This window comes from Chenopodium quinoa, unplaced genomic scaffold (genome assembly GCF_001683475.1).
Source record: "Chenopodium quinoa cultivar QQ74 unplaced genomic scaffold, ASM168347v1, whole genome shotgun sequence".
Lineage (NCBI taxonomy): Eukaryota > Viridiplantae > Streptophyta > Magnoliopsida > Caryophyllales > Amaranthaceae > Chenopodium > Chenopodium quinoa.
The window spans coordinates 2669793-2690723 of NW_018742879.1; the positions used below are offsets into that span (position 1 = coordinate 2669793).

Below are 20931 nucleotides of genomic sequence, written 5' to 3' on the forward strand. Positions count from 1 at the left end.
TACTGGCCGAAATAGGAAAAGAGTGATGCTCTATGGGTGATATTTTTTAATTTCGAGAAAAACGGATTTATAAATTTTCCTTATTTATAAAGAATAAGTGAAACTTAATGACATTTAAATATTTTAGGTGGATACCATTACCTCACTCCTTGCCCTTGACATACGTAATAGAGATTATTTTTAGTGGAAAAATAGGGATGCATATAGGCGCATAGCACCTATTGATTTAGCATGTATATAGGAGGGCGTTTTAGGGTTTTCAATTTTTTTTTCGTTTGATTTTTTTCTACCGTGGTACATTCATGTGTACTATTATGCTACAATGGTACATTTATGTGTACTATTATGCTACAGAGGTACATTCATGTGTGGAAACAATTAAACGTTATTTGCATCTACAAGTCCCTCGAGTAGGGTTCGATGAGTCCCTCGCCTAGGGTTTGTCAGTTTCTAGCAATTTTGTCACAAAATTACCCTAATTCCCATAATTTTCACCCAATTTTCAAGTTCTCTACGTAATTCTCATCGACTTTCATTATGGCTGAAGGTCTTTTGCATGATTTCGAGAAAATTAAACTTACAGAAGAAGAATCGAAGGTTTTTGGGGATCGGTCGGTAGAAGTAGATGATGATGGTACGCAAAATCAAATTGCTTTATCATTGGTTGGGAAGTTGTTGACTTCGAAACCTTTCAATGTGGAAGCGATGAAACGTACGTTAATGACAGTATGGAGATTGCAGGACAAAGTGATAATTAAAATGTTAGAGACAAATCTATTTGTGTTCCAATTCCTTTGCGAGGTTGATAAGGAGAAAGTTCTTGACGGATGTCCATGGCTCTTTGATGGCAAGTTACTTATACTCAAGGAAATCGATGGAGAGGAACAACCATCAGAGGTGGTTTTCAGGTTCGCCCCGATGTGGGTCAGACTTCTTGATGTTCCCTTTAGCAAAAGAAATCGAAAGACCCTAATTGAGATAGGTGATTATTTGGGGATCTTCTTGGAGCTGGATGAATCGGAGCCCTTGGGTTGGGGTGAGTTTTTGAGGCTGAAAGTAATGATAGACATTGAACAACCGCTCCGACGGGGATTGTTCTTGGCAGTCGGTAGATCGGCCTCGAAGTGGATATCCCTGAAATACGAGAGGTTAGAGGATTTCTGCTTTTACTTTGGCAGATTGGATCATACGGAAGGAGGCTGTGCTTTTAAGGAGGAGACAAGAGGGATGGGGGATGAAGTTGTCTTCGAATATGGTCCCTGGTTGCGTGCATCACCAAGGAGACTTATTCGAAAATCTGAGAATGAAATTGCAAAGGAGAGGAGATGGAAGGAGGGGTTGTTCTCGGTGAGGAAAGGCCGTACTCCGTGTTATAATGACCCGGGTGCTGTGAAACTAGGGCCCCCAGGGGTAGCTCGTAAGCTAAACTTTCCACCCCCTAAGCCGAAAGAAGCCGAAAGAAGCCGAATTGATTAGAGTTATCGACCCCAAAACATCTAAACAAGTGTTGAGGTTGAAGAGCCTTGTTGAAGGGGTTGTTGGTGATATTGGGGCTGGGGATTCAACTGAGGAACAAGGAGTGGGAAGCAAAGACAATGTCACTTGTATCAATAATGATCCAGATGTGGTGGAAATGGAACATGATCTTCCTGTGACCAAGACTTGCAAGAGAGTGACCATCAGAAGAAGGGAGGCAGTAGTTGAAGGGGACTTCATGGTGCATGGGGGTGATACTGTTAGTAGAGCGACTGCTAAAAAGAGACGTATGGAAAGTACTTCTAGTGATGACCTGAGTTCAGCTGCACAAAATGACTAAAAAACAAAAAACTTTAACCTTGTCTTCTGTTGATGATGGGGTAAATCAAGTAGGGGGTGTTGGGGCTGTCCAACCCCCTGAAAAACAATGAAAATTCTCTGTTGGAATTGTCGAGGGGCGGGCAACTCTCGTACAATTCGAGCTCTCCGTCATTGGAGTAATAAGTTAAGCCCGAATTTTATTTTTTTGTGTGAAACTATGATTAGTAGAAAAAATTCTGAAAATTTAAAAAATAAGTTTAGTTTTTCTATGGCGTTTGGAGTTGATAGTTTTGGTAAGTCAGGAGGTCTTTGTGTATATTGGAGGGAGGGGATTTCTTTTTCGCTGGTTTCATATTCTGATCACATTTGCGGTGACTTTTCTGAGAATGGGGGCCGGACTTGGAGATTTGTTGGAGTCTATGGGTGGGTGGACAGGGCTCAAAAACATAATACCTGGGCACTTATACGTGATATTTACCAGAACTCCCCCCATCCCATGGTGTTAGGTGGCGACTTCAATGAGATTCTATGTGCCGAAGAGAAATCTGGGGGTGCTTTGAGGGAGCAGCGTGCTATGGATGCTTTCAGGGAGGTCCTTGACGAGTGTAATATGAGGGACCTTGGCCATGATGGTTCGTGGGTGACCTGGGAACGTGGAAATGATCAAACGGGTTTTATTAGAGAAAGGCTTGACAGATTTGTGGCTTGCCCAAGATGGTGTGCATGGTTCAATCAAGCTCATGTGACTCACCTAACAAAATTCAGGACGGATCATGTGGGTATTGTTCTAGATACGGAGGCTAGAAGAATTTCGAAGAAAAAGTCAAGAAAAAAGAGGTTCCGGTTTGAGACTTGTTGGTTGCTGGCAGAGGGGGTGGAGGATGTGATACGGAATTCTTGGGAAAGCCGTACAGATCCAGTGTAGTCCCCTTTTCGCTCTCCAAGGATCAAGCGTCATCTAGACATGCCAAATAAACTGCTGACTGTTGCCCATGATTTAACCAGGTGGAGCAAAGACAAGTTTGACAATTTAGGCGAACGAATTGCTGAAACAGAAGATGCTCTTAAGGAACTTCAAAACCAGGTGCGCTCCCACAGTAATTATGCCGAATGTAATAGATTGGAGGGTATCCTTGATGACCTCCATGAAAAGAACGAGGCATACTGGTATCTTCGATCGAGGGGTTCTGAGATCAAGGATGGGGACCGGAACACCAAGTACTTCCATCATAAGGCAGGCCAGAGACGGAGTAAAAATCGAATTAAGGGTCTAAAAAATGCAGAAGGCGAGTGGCAAACAGGGAAGGAAATGTTGAAAAAGTCATCCTCGATTTTTATGGTAACCTGTTCGCTAGGGGGGAAGTTGACGAGGACCTGGCAGATGAGGTGCTTGATAATGTCCCCTCTATGGTGACAGAAGGTATGAACTTATCTTTATGTCGCTCTTACTCCAAAGATGAAATTTACTCTGCACTTTCTCAGATGAGCCCATGCAAGGCTCCAGGCCCCTGATGGACTTCATGCAATCTTTTATCAGAAATATTGGCATATAGTTGGTGATGATGTGACTAGATTTATTAATAATATTATTTCTGGTAGAATTCCTCTTGATAGTATAAACCGTATTAATGTTGTTCTTATCCCGAAAGTGAAAGAACCTACTTGTATATCCCAATTTCGTCCAATTGCTCTGTGCAACGTGCTTTACAAGTTAGCCTCAAAATCTGTGGCGAACAAACTAAAGCCGCTACTTCAGGGAATGGTCACTGAGAATCAGAGTGCCTTTGTTCCTAAGCGTTTGATCACAGATAATGCTTTGATCGCCCTAGAGTTATTCCACACCATGAAGAAGAGATCCAAGAGTCGTCGGGGATCGATTGCAATGAAATTAGATATGAGCAAAGCGTATGACAGGGTGGAGTGGGGCTTCCTGAGAAAATTGTTGGTTAAATTGGGATTTGCCGGAGCCTGGGTTGATACCATCATGGCATTTGTTACTACGGTTCGATACTCTTTCATTATTAATGGTGTTCCCTCGGACCTGGTCACTCCCTCTAGAGGACTCCGTCAAGGTGATCCCATCTCCCCCTATCTTTTTATCTTAGTTGCTGATGTTTTATCTAGAATGTTACAGACGGCGTCAAAGAGGAATCTAATCCATGGAGTACGGGCTAGCAGAAATGGTCCGGAAATCACTCACTTATTCTTTGCAGATGACAACCTTTTATTTACCAGGGCCACCAGACAGGAATGTTCAATAATTGTCGACATTCTCAACAAATATGAAGCAACTTCCGAGCAAAAAATTAATCTGGAAAAGTCGGAGGTCTCTTTCAGTAAAGGTGTTCATTTGCCATCTCGGATCACTCTTAGCTCTATTCTTGGCATGGAAATGGTTGATAATCATGTTAAGTATCTTGGACTGCCAACTGTAGTGGGGAGATCGAAGAAAGCGATTTTTGCCTTTGTTAAGGATCGTATCTGGAAGAAAGTGCAAGGTTGGAAGGAAAAATTCTTGTCAAGAGCAGGGAAGGAGGTTCTCCTCAAATCAATCATCCAGGCTATCCCAACATATTTAATGGGGGTATACAGGTTTCCGGAAGGATTAATTCAAGAAATTCATGCCATGATGGCTCGTTTTTGGTGGGGTTCAAATGATAAGGGGAGGAAAATTCACTGGAAAAATTGGGACACTTTATGCCAACCAAAATGTCTGGGGGCATGGGATTTCGAGATTTGGGTGTGTTTAATACAGCTCTCTTAGGTAAGCAGCTCTGGCGTCTAGCAACAAATGAGCAATCCTTGGTGAGCCGAGTCGTCGAGGCCAAGTACTACCCCCATACGTCTGTTTTTGAGGCTGCTCTGGGTCCAATCTCAAGCTACTCCTGGCAGAGTATTTGGAGCTCCAAAGCTCTAGTTAAGGAGGGGATTTTATGGAGAGTTGGGGATGGTCAGAATATTAATGTATGGACTGACCCCTGGCTGATCGATGATGAGAGTCGGTTTGTGACTACGGAAGCCCGGCAGGACCTCTGTACGAAGGTGGATGAGATTTTCGATAAAGAAAACCATTGTTGGGACTCGAACAAAGTAGAGACCATCTTTAACGAAAGAGATAAGCGGGCCATCCTCACTATCCCTTTAAGTGAGCGCATGCCGAAGGATAGTCTTTCCTGGGCATGGTCTAAAGACGGTTTCTACAGTGTTAAAACAGCATATATCCTGGGAAAATCTCTTGCACTTGATAACTTCGAATTATTCTGGGTCGAGATATGGAAGGCGAAGGTGACTCCAAAGGTTTGTCATTTCCTGTGGCGATGTAGCTCGAACTCCCTGCCCACCCGAAATTTATTACATCACAGGCATCTTACAGAAGACCAAAGCTGCCCTTGTTGTGGAATGGATGATGAAACGTGATCCATGCTGTGGTGTTATGTTCAAAAGCTCGACAATTATGGATTAGATGTGGCTGCCATGAGGTGCTTAACAGAAGTATACCGAATTCTTTTGGAGAAATGCTGCTTGATTGGGCTAAAAATCTCTCAACAGAGACTTATCAAAAAAGTCTATTTCTCTTATGGTTAATAAGGTTTCGTCGTAATAAATGGGTCTTTGAAAGTGTTTGGGACTCGGATGTGGCCCTCCTTCTCAGGCATAGCAGGTTAGTGACTGATTTCGGTGAGTATACTGAGAGAATTTATGGGAATACTACTTCTCCAGGCGAACCAGTAGGTAGTCCAATATGGGTGCCCCCTCCTATCGACTTTGTGAAGGTTAATGTGGATGCCACAATTACAGAAAATGGCTGGGTGGGTTTAGGAGCTATAGCTCGTGATGACAGAGGGCGCATCCTCTTCTCGGCAGTGTGTAGAACAAGGGCGAGATGGGAACCGTTGGTGGCTGAATGCAAAGCAGCTCTATTTGGCATAAAGAAGGCAAGGGAGAAGAAATTGGCCAATATTATTCTAGAGTCTGATTCTTTATTGCTTGTTTCTAAGCTTAAGAAGGGGTCTTTCTCTCCGGCGGCTGTTGGTGGCATTTTAGAAGACATTGTCTATGCTTGTACGGGTTTTTCTTCCATTTCTTGGTCTCATGTAAAATGGGAGGGAAACTTTGTTGCCCATCATTTAGCTAGATTAGTGTCGTATGGTAGTGAACAACTCTGGGATAATCTTGTTCCAAATGAGATTTCCCCATATGTACTTTTGGATTCTCTGTCTATTAATTAAATGTTTCTTACTGCTTTCCTCAAAAAAAAAAAGGTACATTCATGTGTACTATTATGCATGTATAATGTATAGTGGTACTTTTTACCATTATATTTTCCACCAAAATTCCTTCCACTTTGGCCCACTTTCATGAGACAAACTTCCACTTAATAACAACTTTGCCATCCTATACATTAGCAAATCAATAGACGCTATGCGCCAATAGTTTTTCGGAAAATAGTAGTGACTCGTGAGGTTTTATGTTCTTGCTCCTTATTCTAAGAAAGTACTCCGTATCATTAATTTTTATTCTAATCACACAAGATTAAAATGATCATTTCAATGTAAACAAAAGTTCCTTTAATTAGATATAAATTACATAGTATGTTTTTTTTTTTTTGAAATTATGAAAGTTTGATATAATGAAAACATACTTTATAATTAAACTAACATGAAAAGAACCAAAAAAAAAAAAGTCATCTACTACTCTGTATATACTTTGTATTTAAGATTGAGTTATTCATTCTTGTCAAAAAAAAAAAAAAAAAAAAAAAAGATTGGGTTATTCATTAACTACGTGTCAATATACCTAGCATAAAATCATGCTTACATGCATTTTTTAAGAAAATTATGTATAAGTTTGGTTCTTAACCTTTTAATCAAATAATTATTAGCACGAGTAAGTAGGTACTAATACGCAATATAAAAGCAAATTTAGGTAAAGATGACATTGAATCAAGTTAGAGGTACAACACCAACTTCACTCCTCTCTGTTATATTTTTCCACTTTTGCCAATATAAAAATATATACTAAATTCTGCCTTATTTTTCTTTTGTTCTATTCACTATTTGTCTAGGGGATTTTTTTTTCCCTACCTTTTTCTACTTTTTTTTTTTTCAACCATTTTTTTACCCTATTACCCCATAAATTGTTCACCTTATTACTAAATAAATTTCCTTAACTTGATCTTTCTCACATACCCAAATTTTTTTACTTTGTCTCTTTTACTATATGATAGTATGCATATCAGCCTATACCCTATAGTATTAGTGTATTGCACGGATCAAATAACTAATTACTTATGTTTATGAACGTGGTTGGTTTGCAAGATTGGATTTAAGGAATGTTACATGCATATGCGATTAGGTCCGCATTGATTTAAAGCCAAAAACCACGGCAATTAGAAAAGAAAAGGTGGATGATAAGGGCTGATTGCAACTTATTAGCATTCATTAAGTGTACTTGATAAGGTAAATTTATGTTCTCATGATTGAAGACAATAAGTCCATTAAGCCACCTTGATGAAGGGATTAAAGAGGTAATTATTGCACATAATCCAAGTGTACACTCATAACCAAACTTTGTAATTGATAAATTGATGAAACTTTTTATAATCCAAAAAAAAAAAAAAGTAAAAGGATGTGAAATGACTTAAACTTTTCATGGGTCCCAATCTTCTAAACATAGTCATAGAGTTAGACTTATAAGGTGAATAAATTTGCTCGTTTCCTTAGGGTGAGGGCCTAATATGTCTTACAAAAGCATGTTATTTTTAGGGAAAGATCAAACTTCAATGATACTCCTCACCTACTAAAGAAACTAAATTGATGTCTTTGAGCCTTTCACATTTATTCCCCCACAAGGAAGCTAAGGTTGGCTTTATTATCTTCATGTAATTATAAATGTTAAAGTGTTACATTTTTATATTGGCAAAAATGTTAAAGAAAATAAATTCAGATCATTAAGATTGTGTTTATACCGTCACAACTTTTGACTCAAAATTAATTAATGCTAAACATTGTCCCATGTTGTGTATAGTTATAATCTCAGCCTTTATGTTAAATTATCACAATAGTAATTTACTTTGATACATAGTTAAAAATATTGTAGGGTAGAATAATATAAAGCATAGTTAGTGTTTGATTGATTATATTTCTAAACTTAATTCAATTCAATATACTACCTCCGTTACATATTAGTCGCAACTTTGAGTATTATTTATGAAAGATAAAATATTCTAAAATTACAACTAATATGTAACGGAGGTAGTAATTAATCTACATCCTCAAAACTAAAAACAGAGTACAAAATATTATGAGTAGAAGTATTATTAGATATAGACGATCAAGAAAATAGTGAATGAAATTAGCTAAAGAACACAAACATAAAATAGTCAAAATATAATTGGTTGTCAATGTCAACAAAAGATTTTGGATACCCCTTTTCAAATGGGATGGTCCAAAATTGGTACTATACTTCAATTGATCAAACCCACCTAAACTGTTGTGCTTGTGTAGTAAAACTTTTAGGTGAAAAACCAATAATGCATTCTTTTATCAAGTTTTAACCATTTTTAAATAATTTATTAAATTGTGTTATGTGGACTAGTGGGAAATGGACAACAAATATAGGTCCATGATACACTCTTGTAATAATTTAGTACATCTTAAATTCCAAAATCATCAGCGTATCCGCTACGCATGGGAGGCTCCCCCGACATGGAGCTAGAGAAAAATTGGTATGTTGGGTATGTACCATACTAGTATAACAACCATTGGACTAATATTGTACACCCTTTATTTTCCGGCAACCATCTTTTGTATCATTGCACAATTTATGAACTATAAAAACCTCCAAATTCGGTTCGAGAATGCATAAATTTATAAGGTAACTAATTAGTGGTGCATGTCACTTTTTTTACAGAGTATGTATAGGTGATGAAAAAGAAAATATTAAGAGACCCTCTTTATTATTGGAATTCCTAATGCATTTTTTGTAGTAGTGCATGTTACTTTTACTTTGTGTTTCACTAATAGTATATAATGATACATCATACATTTATTATAGAATGTTCGTTGCAATATAGGAGTAACTCTTACTCCGTATAAAGCAAACTTTGACGAAGCAAAGCATCTGCCATTTGGAAATGCATTGCTTGAGTGAAATTTAGGGTGAAAGAAGTAGTATGGCAACTTTTAAAAAAGTAAAGTCTTTCTTTTTTTTTTTTTTTTTTTTTTTTTTTTTTTTTTAAATGTGTAAAAAAAGAAATTCTTGAAGTCTTCTAAAGTTCCAACTAACAAAGTCATCCAGTACGTGTGGAATTAAGTTACTTTAAAGAAAAATAAATAAAATCTAATTCTCCTCGATTAAAGTTGAATCTTAAGGTTGTTTTCCATGTTCAAATCAAAATTTGATGTTTTGGTCAAAAAGTATGTTCTAATGTTATAATTTTGGCTTTTAATGAAAGATTAAGCTTAATGTCTATGGTTATTATGGCCTAATGGGTTGCCATTGTAAAATGGTTACATCCTCAAAGTCAGTCACCTAAGAATATGTCTTAATTTGATGTGATTTTAGTCTTTTACCGCAGCTCATCATGCCAGATTGCCCGGGTGCTTAGTAGTAAGCTGTCAATTCGGGTAAACTGGTTCGGGTAAACGGGTCGGGTAAGTGTGGGTCGGGTCAATTCGGGTTAATGTAGTAATCTACGTGGGTCGGGTTCGGGTTGGGTCATGCTTGAGTCGGCTCACATCGGGTCATACATCTTATCAGGTTTAGGTTGGGTCAATAACAAGTCAGATTACATTCGGATCGGATAAATAATAGATCGGGTTTTCACGGGTTAAAATGAGTTAGGGTCATTCTCAGGTTCAAGTCGAGCTCTGTTCAAGTTAATAATTTGCGGTTTATAATCAAGTCGGGTCATTCTCGGGTCCGAGTTAGGTTCGGTTCAAGTCAATAATTTACGGGTTATAATCAAGTCGGATCATTTTTAAGTTGGGTCATTCTCGGGTTCAAGTCGGATTCAATTCAAGTCAATAATTTCCGAGTTACAATCAGGTCGGGTCATTTCCAAGTCGGGTCATGTTCGGGTTCGGGTCTCAAATATTGGGTTATGGATTTCGGCTTGATTTCAGGTCGGGTCATATCGAGTTCGGGTACATTTTTTGGGTCGATTTGTTAACATTACATGTACTAAAATTTACATTTAATCATTATCAATTTCTTTTTTTATAAGTTCATATTAAAATTATCTTTGAAATTATCTAAACTTGCTTATTTTTTATAAGTTCATCTCCGAGTTAACATTTTTTTTAATGGCATTATTTTTTTTTTTTCGAAACATTTGAATGACATTATTTAAAACGTTTAAATAAGATTAAATAGGCAATGAATAATAAAATTAGAAAAAATAATAAAATTAGAGAAAAAAAACTCGTTTGTACAAGCACACAACTGCACAAGTGACAACGTAACTATATAACTATACTTTGATCAATATTAAATATGTAGTCTAAATTGAATTTAAGCTGATTTGAAATCGGATCAGGTCAATAACAGGTTAGGTTGAGTTCGAAATGGGTCAGGAACTATTCGGGTTGAATTTGGGTTGGGTCAATAACAAGTCGTGTTGATTTCGGGTCGGGATAGTAACAGATCGGGTTGAACTTCGGGTCGGGTTAGTAATAGGTCGGGTAAAATTTGGGTCGAGGTAGTAACATGTTGGGTTAAATTCGGGTCGGTTTAGTAATAGGTCGGGTTAAATTCGGGTTGTAACGGGTTAAAACGGGTTTGGGTCAATCTCGATTCAAGTCAGGTTCGGTTCAGGTCAATAATTTACGGGTTATATTCAGATCGGGTCATCTCCAAGTCGGTTCATGTTCGAGTTTAGGTCTCAAATACTCGGATTAACTCGGGTCTAGGGTTGGTTTCAGGTCGGATCATATCAAGTTTGGGTCACCATTTTTCCGAGTTTAAACGAGTCGGTTAATAATGGGATTCGGGTCGGTTTTTCGGATCGGATCAACTTTTGACAGCTCTATGACTATGCATTACTGACCTTTGTTGGCCTAGTACTCCCTCCGATCCACAAAGTATCTAGTTGTGAAATACAATTGGAAACTAGAAATCTTTTCCGGTTTGAAGAGTTAATGTACAAATACAGGTTTAGTTTACTCTTCGAGAGAGCTTCCTATGTCTCGAAACTACAGCCTTCTATTGAGAGCTTGGCTGTCCATAACGTAATTATTTTTCCAAATAAATCTTGTAAAAAAAGTATCTTTTAGACATGTGGTAATCACTATTCAGAGAATTGTTTTGACTAGCTTTACAAGGATTGAATTTTGCCCTATTTTTTAAATTCTTAGCAAGTACTTTACAAAGCACTAGTGATTTCTGAAGTGTGGTAAGCAGTATTCAGCTAATTTACCCAATACCCTAGCCATAGATAGCATACAATTAACACAGCATAAAGTGAGAGAATTATATGCATCTCATCATGCAGATAGATATGAGCTTTGCCCTCTAGCATACCTGTATGGGTTGCTGCATCTGCTTAGGCTGCAGAACCAAATTTGAATGTCTGAACTTGCTATGCTGTCAATCCATGCTGCTTCAGAGAATTGGGTTAGCCATATTAACCAGATGATCTAACCCATGGAGATCAAGCAGTCTTCAAATATGAGTAGCTTGTGCTTTCCTCCTGTTTGTTTCAACATGTACTGGCAAACAGGTCATATACATCGATTGGTGAACAGTTGAGCACGGAATCTGACAAAGAAAAATAATTATCAGATCGGAATAAAGGGAAAAATGAGACAACAGTGGGGAGGGACTTCAGCCTTAAGGGCCCATACAACAAAATTATTTCCACACAAAATGCAATGATAATGGGATTCAACCCACAAACTCATGGTTTGAGATAATAGTACCAAATGACCTCCCCACTGATACTCCATAGGCTTGTAAACAGTCTTATAACACAGATTTTCCTTACTCCAAAATTATTTAGTAATACTCGAATGCACTTACGCTCAAAGCATCAAGTAGCAGTTACCTCAAGTACAGAGAATGTAATTCTCGGAAGCAAACAGGTTGATACAGCATTAGTTTCCAGCTTCCATATAGCCTCTGCATTCCAAAACTGGGTCAACAGTACTCCAAAACAGGTCTATTTATTATAAGTAATTAGGTATTCTATACTCAAATATTATTTTTTTTACTCTTAATAATTTCATATGACAATGCAACTTGAAAGAGAAATAAATTAAAATCAGTAAATGTCCCTTATCAAATAGCAATTGACCTTTTTCTTTTAAGAAGATACCATAAGTTCTGAAGTTAAACCATATTAGTATCCATCCAGCTGAACAAAGGAAGAAAATTAAGCAGTGTACAATGCTATAAGTGGTTGAGAATCGGAAGCAACTTTAAGGGTCCAAATCATGGCAACCAGGTCCAACACAGCCAATATATTCATCAAACTGGAAAGAAAATTCTAGAAGGGAATTCATGCACAAATGGCATTGTTGATATTTACCTATTTGAACATCTTCAACCAACCAACAATGAGATCCTTTCATGATAGCTAATGTCATGGTAGCTTCTCCAAGGAAAAAAAGTCAACCAATAAAAGACCTTCATACAAGGAAACGGCAGTGAATTATGGTTGCTGAATTTTGAAGATACAAGCAAGACAACCACAGCTAAAGGAGATATAATTAGATAACGAATGTTAGCATTACCCCCATCTTCATGATATAGTTTTTTGTGTTCCAGGAGCATATGAAGGAAATTGTGCATAGGTTCCGAGTGCAATCATCAAATGACAATATCAAATGCTCAGGAATGTTCTGCTGGAAGACACTTCAGAAGCCTTCATGGAAGAATTTTCCTCAATAGCTTTTTGTCTCGAACACCATCATATAGGAGTTCATATGTATAATAAGTTATATAGCTCTTCTTTAGCAAGTCCTCCACAATAATCTTTGGTGCTGCTATCTCCCTTTTCGTAGAGCTGAAAATACCCTCCACAATATCTGGAACAATACCTTCATGCACCATAATGTGGATAATTTTAACAGCTTCATGGATCTTTTGTTTCAAGCAAAGACAATTGAGTACCCTTCCACATATTGTGAGTGATGGCGTAAATCCCTTCTCAATCTTCTTCAGGAAGAATTTGTAGCCAGCATCGTCATTACCCGCGTTGCAGAACCCATCTACTAATGCACGATAAGTATAACTGTCTGGAGGGCAGCCCTTCTCAATCATCTCATGAAAAAGCCTCTGAGCCATGTCCATATTCAGTCTTTCACCAAATGCATTGATCACAATGTTGTATGTTGCTGTCGTATGTGAAAGTCCATATTGTTGGTAAATCTTTCTGAAAAGCTGGTATGCTCCATCCAAATCACCCTTCTTGCAATAACCATTTATCAATGTGCCAAGAACTACAAGATCTGGAGTCAGACCCGTGCACCTCATTTCCGACAGCAACGCTAAGGCTTTATCTAGCTTATGAGCCTTGCAGAAGCTGTCAATAAGAATATTGTATGTAATACGGTTAGGAATGCACCCTTTTTCCACCATTGTTTCAAAAGTTCCCATTACAGCTTCAAATTTTGCAGCCTTGCAAAGCCCGTCCAACAGAGTATTGTATGTAATCACATCTGGAGTAACACCATGATCCCACATTTTATCCACAAGTTCAATCGCCGTATCCAACTTCAACTGTTTGCAGTACCCATCAATTAGAGTATTAAAAGTGAAAATGTCAGGTAAACATCCTCTTGCAATAGCATCATCTACCAGGTTATTCGCATCAGACAAGCAACCCATTTTGCATAGTCCATTTATCACTGTATTATACGTCCATATATTGGGGGAGCAACCAGCTCTAGCCATATCATTTATCATCTGTAATGCTTCAAGAATCAGACCCTGCTGAGATAGGCCTTTGATCAATGTGTTGTACACAATAACTTTTGCCTTCAATCCCTTCGTCTCGGCCTCATTGAATATGACCATGGCTCTCTCAACATCACCATTCTTACATAAGCCATCAATTAAAGAGCAATACGTGTATTCATCGGGTGTAAATCCTCTGTATTTTGCATTACGGAGTACCATCTCTGCATTTTGTACCATGTCTAGTTTGCAGTAAGCATCAATGATGGAGTTGTATGTGAAAGAATCTGGATCAAACCCTTTATTAATCATTTGATGAAGATAGCGTTCAGCATCAACAGCCCCCGTATTTTTACAAAGTCCACGTATCAGTAAGTTGTATGTCACTACATCTGGAGTAAAACCCTCAGTCATGATGCTATCCAGTAAACCAGCAGCTTCACTGACTGAATTATCCTCACAAAAGCCTTCAATAAATATATTGAAAGTAAACAAATTTGGTGAAGTCCCCCGCTTGAAAACCTTACTTAAAAGCCTTTGACTTTCTTGGACATCACCCTTCCTGCAGAGGACATGTATCAGCTTGTTAAATGTAAAAATATCAGGGCAAATTCCAAGGCTAAGCATCTGACAGAACAACTTCGATGCTTCAACTCCATATTCTTGTTCATAAAGACCACCAATGAGGGTACAATATGCAACTGCATTGGCGTCGCACCCATGAGAAGGCATGTTCTTAAGAAGCCTCAAAGCAGCATTAAACTTCTCAGTCCTACAAAAATACTTAATCCTGATAGTATAGGTGTATACATCAGGACAAATCCCTTTATCTCTTAACCTCAAATAAACTTTATGAGCTTGATTGAAGTAACCATGCTCAACCAAGATATTCATGATGGCATTATACGACATTACTGACGGTTCACATTCGTAAAAATCCATCTTCTCAAACACATCAACAGCCTGTTGAAGTTTCCCTTTCTTTCCATAATTCTTCATGGCCCCAATGTACACTCCTTCCACAATCCTATTATCAATATCCATTCTCATATCCGAAAGGAAAGCCTCCATAGCTTCAAATTTCCCATGTGAACCAAGCTTATCTATCATACATTTATATGTCAGCAAATTATGCTTGAACCCCTCCTCTTTTTTAACTGATTTAAACGTTTCGAGCGCCTTCAAAGGATCTTTCTGATGTTTTATAACAGCTGCTACATGTTTTGTTAGTAAGGGTCTACTCATTACAAAGAAAATCTCCCAAATCCCAAATTTTCAAGCTACACCCTTTTTAATAATTCAAAACCAATACCATGAAACTGAGTAAAACAGAACCACTGTCATTTCATCGAACAGGTGGTGGGCATAATTCCAAATAAGAAAAAAGCAACAGAAATCTAAATTAGCAATACCCAGAAGTTATTTCTTCTTGATTAGACATTAAATTGAACGCATATAAATTGATTTTCGTAAAATATGGAGTTTTCGAGTTTAAAATTGATAAACAGGCAGGTGAAAATTCAAAATTGAATCAGAAAATTAGAATGTACCTGGAATTAAAGTAGTGAGATTTATACCAATAAAAGAAAGTGGGTAATCGAATGAATGAAGGGAGATGAACTGAAATTAAATTGCTAAAAGGTGGAAATAGATGCTCACTGCCGAGAGTGAGGCAGAGGCTAGAGAAAGCTTAGAAAAGGGAAACACAAAGTCACAAAGTATACAACGGCAGAACTTGCGATTATATTGTATTTAAAACTGTTCAGTCCCAACCCGAACACAAAAAGTTTAAATTCAAGAGTTCGGACTTGTAGTTAAAAGGATTTATTTTCTATATTTGGGAATTCCCCCGGGCAGGAAAACAAAGTGATCAAGATTTGACAATACAAATTGAGTCATACATTTAAGTAACTTGATATCTTTAATTTTTTGGGGAGTAGCCAGCCCATTTCCCACTGTCGAGATAAACTATTCTTAGATAGAGGAATCAAACACAACTAATTACCCATCCCCCAACGCACAGATCATCCATACATTGTTCCCATCGTAATTCCCACTGTCGACAATACTTCATCAATGAACTTCACTAGTACCTTTAATGGAGAAATCAATAGAGGAGAGAAAGCTCACAAGCAAGCAACTAACACCTATCCTTTTGGTGTTAACCATTCGTTTTATTTTTATATAAATTTTTTTTACTCTAATTTCTCCATTGAAGAGGCTTTTGAGTTATGTATCCTTCACTAAAAGTGTACTTTGATCTCACTATAGCAGCTGCCTGTGCGCTTTCTCCATTAAGATTAACGATGACCATGGAAGGGGAGGAAAGAGAAAGAAAACAAGAATAAGTTCTCCAATTCTTGCGATGCCCTAATTGGGTGGAAGATAACATCATCCAATGACGTTACTTTTGAGGGTACCTCCGGTTACAAGCTTACCCGACACATTATAATTTTTATTTATGGAGAATTAAAGTTATTGATCGTCAAAGTTTTGCATTTTATATTAGCAATTGTGATAAAAGAAATAGGTCAAGTAAAAAAGAACAAAAGAAGTATACAAATACCCTTCACTATATATCAGAAATGACGTCTTTACCCCTTAATTTCAAGGGTTTATCAAAGTGATTACTCCCTCCGTTTTGTATTAATCGCAATAATAGGGTGTTCACAAAGTTTAAGAAAATTTTAGGGAGGAGTCTAAAAAAGGATTTTATATAATATAAAGTATTGTTACTGGAAGAGATAAATAATAAAAAAAAAAAAAAAAGTAGTGTAAGTGGGGTTGGTAAGAAAGAGAAATAATAAAATATTTGTAAAAGTGGAGTTAGTAGGAGAGTTTATAAAACAATGATGACTCCTTTTCCAAATATAGAAACTGTTCTGATTAATACGAAACGAATGAAAAAGGAAACTGTTGCGATTAATACGAAACGAATGAAAAAGAAAACTGTTGCGATTAATATGAAACGAATGAAAAAGAAAACTGTTGCGATTAATACGAAAGGGAGGGAGTAACTAGGGGTGTACAAAAACTGGACCGGACCTGAAACCGGACCTGAACCGACCTGATCCGGACCGGACCTGACCCGGACCTGTTGATTCAGGTCCGGTCCCGGTCCTTAAAAATCAAGGTTCCCGGTTCCGGTCCGGACCCGGTCTAAACCCGGGGTTTTCAGGTCCGGACCTGAAACCCGGAAAAATTGTTTTTTTTTTTAAAAAAAAAAAAAAAAAAAAAAAAAAAAAAAAATTAAAATAATGCTGCTGCTTGACAGCTTGAGGCCTTGAGTGACGCTTGAATTCTCTTTCATTTCATTCTAACCCTAACAAACAGGCTGTCTCCCCCTCTCCCTCACGCAGACACGCAGTCACGCAAGTCTCAGCCGAGTCAGCCCAACGCGGCAACGCCCACCGCCGACACCTCCTGCCTTCCTCACTCTCTCAGGCGAAGCCCAGGCGCCCACCGACCACCGCATGAGACAGCTACTGCGCGATTTTCCATTTCTCCGGTAAGTTATTTTTTTTTTTAATGTAAATCTAAATTATCTAATTATGTTTGGGTATTTTGTATTCGAAATAATGAATTAAGTGTTAGAATTTATATGTTTATTCATGTTTCAATTGCTTATAATGATTATTTGATGTTTGCATGTTGAATTTCTTTTTTTTACTTCAATGTTTTCGAATTTATGTTTTTTCTTTTTTGGTTTATTTTCGAATTTCTTTCGAATTTATGTTTTTTTTTTTGGTTTTTTTTAGTTTAAAGTTTAGGGTTTTAGGGTTTAATGTTTAGAATTGATAACAAGTATGGTTTATCTTCGAATTTATTTATTTTTATGTTTTGGTAATGGGATTGTAGCAGAGGACAATTAGTTTTTCATCATGATTGCATTGTTTATTTTTGTCAAGTACCTAAATTTCTTAGACTCCTTTTGGTTGGACTTTGAAATTAGAGAAAATGCAATTATTTTGATTTCAAAATTAGAAATTGAGAGAAAGGTAGAAATTAGCTTGGTTGATATATGATAAGTTGGAATGTGCCTCTGAAATTGACATAAACTTCAGCAAGTAACGTGTAACACAAAAGAGAAAAATAAAAAGGAAGAGAACAAACAATGAGATTATGAGAGCAATGAAATTTTCTGACTGCGACTAGCTAGAATTACCATTGGAACTGCTGGATAGAGTCTGAGAGTTTCTGTCAATGCAGCATGTAAATATTGCATTCTTTCAAGTGATTCTTCTGTCAAACTAGCAGCAAGTTCTGAAAATTTTCCAACTCCTTCCATTTTCGTAATTTTCCTTACTTCTTCAGCAACCTTTTCCTGTATATTCTGGTGTTTACAAAGCATGTAAACAAACCATGAAAGTGTAACTGCTGTTGTGTCTTTACCCGCAATTACAAAGCTCAAGATTATATCTCTCAGATACTTCAAATCAGTGTCGCTCTGCTCCAGGAACCTTGACAAGATATCATCCTTTTTCATCTGCATTTCCTACAAATTCACACAGAAAGAATGCATTAATCTCCTCAGTAAACCGATATGATTACAGACTTCTAAGTTATGATTCACTTACTGAGACATTGCTTTGTGAACTTTTCATTAGTTCCACTTTGTTACTGATTAATTTGTAAACAAAATCATCAACAGTTTTGACACTTCTCTTAAGTTTAGCCTCTGCGCCAATGTTGAGAAATTTCTTGATAGGCCAAAAGATGTCTACATATCGTAACATGGTTGAAGCACTAGCATCATCAAAAGCCTGGCCAAATTTCTTCCCTTCTTCATTTGAGCCACACATACTGTCTAGATCAACTCCAAATGCAACTTTGAAAATAGAATCTAACGTTGACTTCATAAACAAGTCCTATAGAAAGCCATTTCAAGTTAGTTCGTTACTCCAAAGTCTCCAAAAGTACATAGCTCATCTTATCAGTAAAACACTTTTGTCCAATACAACCAGTAAAACACCATCTTACCTGAATATCCATAATTTGGGTGGAGTGTCACGGAAGGCGGCTAGGGGTGGGGCTGCCAATGAAGCTGGTTGTGTACTTGTGTTGTGTTGTGTGGGCAGTGGTGGATCTGGGTATTGACATAAATTTCAGAAAGTTGGTTGTGTTGTGTTGTGTTGTGTTGTGTGGGCAATGCCTCTCTCATTTTTTTCTTAACATAAATTTCAGAAAGTTGAAAGTATTTCTAATGTGTATTGATATTTCTAATGTGTATATATGGACACTTTTTAAGCTAACTTATACTTTAAAATTTGTGTTTATTCCTGCTAGGCTGCTAAAAGTATGGACTCAGATTATTAAGATTAAATAAGTTGGCTAACCTGTGTGTAGTTCAGGGGTTCTTATTTTTGTTTTTATTCTTGCAGGGAGTGAAGGAAGTCAAGGAACCACGGATTCTTATTCTTGCAATGTAAGTTGCTCTTAAATTTTTTTTATAAAATGGTATGTGTATATAATTGTTACTTTAAAATTACTTATATTGTATATAATTATATTGTAGATGGAGAGCTCTCAATCCAAACGGTCTGCTTCTTTTTCTGAACAAACGTCACAGCCACTTTCTGAAAAGGATATGGAAGAATTGCAATCTACTTTGCCTCCTGATAAGAAGCTAAAAGCGGGGCGGGAATATATATGGAACAGAAAAAGTAAGAGGAAAGCTGAGTATTGGAAATATTACTTAGAGTACGTCGAGAATGGAAAACTACGAGCTGAATGTAAGTTCTGTCCTAAAACTTTTGCTGCTGATGGTAATCTTAATGGTTCAAAAAATGTTAAAAACCATGCAGAATCATGTCTCGGTAATCCTATTAATATAGAAAAAGAAAAGGGCAAAGAAAAGCAAACTAAATTGTATTTTGATCAAGAACATGAGAGTAGTGAATTAAAGTGTGGGAGTAGGATTATTAACTTGAATGATGTTAGAGAGGCATTGATTCACATGATTATTGTTGATGAGTTACCATTTAAGCATGTGGAAAAATCCGGTTTTAGGCACTTTGTGCAAGTTGCATGTCCACAATTTCACATTCCATCTCGTGTTACCATTGCTCGTGATTGTTTAAAGTTGTATTATAGTGAAAAAGAGAAATTGAGAGAAATGTTTAAGACATGTCAAAGAATTTCTGTGACCACTGATACTTGGACTTCAATACAAATAATTAATTATATGTGTCTTACAGCTCATTTCATTGATAATGACTGGAAATTGAATAAAAAGATCATAAATTTTTGTCCAATTTCTAGTCATAAAGGAGAGGCTATTGGAAAAGCAGTTGAGGCATGTTTAGAGTATTGGGGTATTGATGATAAACTTTTTACTGTCACTGTTGATAATGCTTCTTCAAATGATGTTGCTTGTGCACACTTGAGTAGAATGGTTAGAAGAACAGGATGTATAAATGATGGAAAAAATCTCCATGTTAGATGCATTGCTCATATCATTAATTTAATTGTGTGGGATGGTATTAGAGAACATGGTGTGTGCATTGATAGAGTTAGAAATGCTGTGAAATATGTTAAGAATTCCCCTGCAAGAATACTTAGATTCAAAGATCTTGTGCAAAAAGCAAACATAGATTCAAAATCTTCTTTATCCTTTGATGTCCCCACTCGTTGGAACTCCACATACATAATGTTGGAAACGGCTTTGAAGTTTCGACGTGTTTTTAGTGGGTTATCTCTTCCTGATGGAGAGGATTTGAATGACAATGAAAGGCCTCCCGAACCCGAAGATTGGGAAAAAGTGGAGAGGTTGGTTTTGTTTCTAGGGGGGTTTTATCTGTTAACTAAACGAATTTCTGGTTCCCATTATGTGACAGCTAATAAAGGTTTAGGAGAAATTGCTTCTATGTATGATATGTTGAATAATTGGGAACAAAGTGAGGACTTGAATTTTCAAGCCATGGCCATTGCAATGAAAAAAAAGTTTGATAAGTATTGGGGGGATGTGGATAAGATGAATAAGTTCATTTATGTTGCTCTTCTTCTCGACCCTCACTCTAAGATGGTCATTGTTGAATTGACACTAACGGATATGCATGGACCGGAAAAGGGTACAAAACTTGCTAATGATGTGAAGGAGTTCGCTTACTCTTTATTTGAGGAATATAGAAAAATGTATGCTACTTCTAATATTCCAGATTGTGGAGATAATATGTCAATGGATATTGATAATAGTAAAGGAGTGGGTTCCGATTATGTGAGGAAACTAAAAGAAAG

General features: G+C 37.1%; 3 protein-coding genes across 3 annotated transcripts; 1 reads left to right on the forward strand and 2 right to left on the reverse strand.

Moving 5' to 3' along the window:
* The first annotated feature begins 2065 nt into the window (after nt 1-2065).
* Nucleotides 2066-6026, forward strand: LOC110726302. The gene is made up of 6 exons (XM_021905754.1): nt 2066-2718; nt 2803-3136; nt 3335-4537; nt 4690-5094; nt 5242-5276; nt 5387-6026. The coding sequence occupies exons 1-6, from the start codon at nt 2066-2068 to the stop codon at nt 6024-6026; spliced, it is 3270 nt and encodes a 1089-aa protein (XP_021761446.1).
* A 4033-nt stretch (nt 6027-10059) lies between these two features.
* LOC110726470 (putative pentatricopeptide repeat-containing protein At1g74580) lies at nt 10060-16441 on the reverse strand. Its single transcript, XM_021905948.1, has 4 exons — nt 12531-16441; nt 12326-12423; nt 11843-11916; nt 10060-11556 (listed from the first exon to the last, which is right to left on the reverse strand). The coding sequence occupies exon 1, from the start codon at nt 14938-14940 to the stop codon at nt 12664-12666; it is 2277 nt and encodes a 758-aa protein (XP_021761640.1). The 5' UTR covers nt 14941-16441; the 3' UTR covers nt 10060-11556; nt 11843-11916; nt 12326-12423; nt 12531-12663.
* Nucleotides 16442-17682: 1241 nt separating this feature from the next.
* On the reverse strand, nt 17683-18767 carry LOC110726471 (cytochrome P450 704C1-like). Its single transcript, XM_021905949.1, has 3 exons — nt 18676-18767; nt 18273-18563; nt 17683-18190 (listed from the first exon to the last, which is right to left on the reverse strand). The coding sequence occupies exons 1-3, from the start codon at nt 18685-18687 to the stop codon at nt 17816-17818; spliced, it is 678 nt and encodes a 225-aa protein (XP_021761641.1). The 5' UTR covers nt 18688-18767; the 3' UTR covers nt 17683-17815.
* Nucleotides 18768-20931: the final 2164 nt, after the last annotated feature.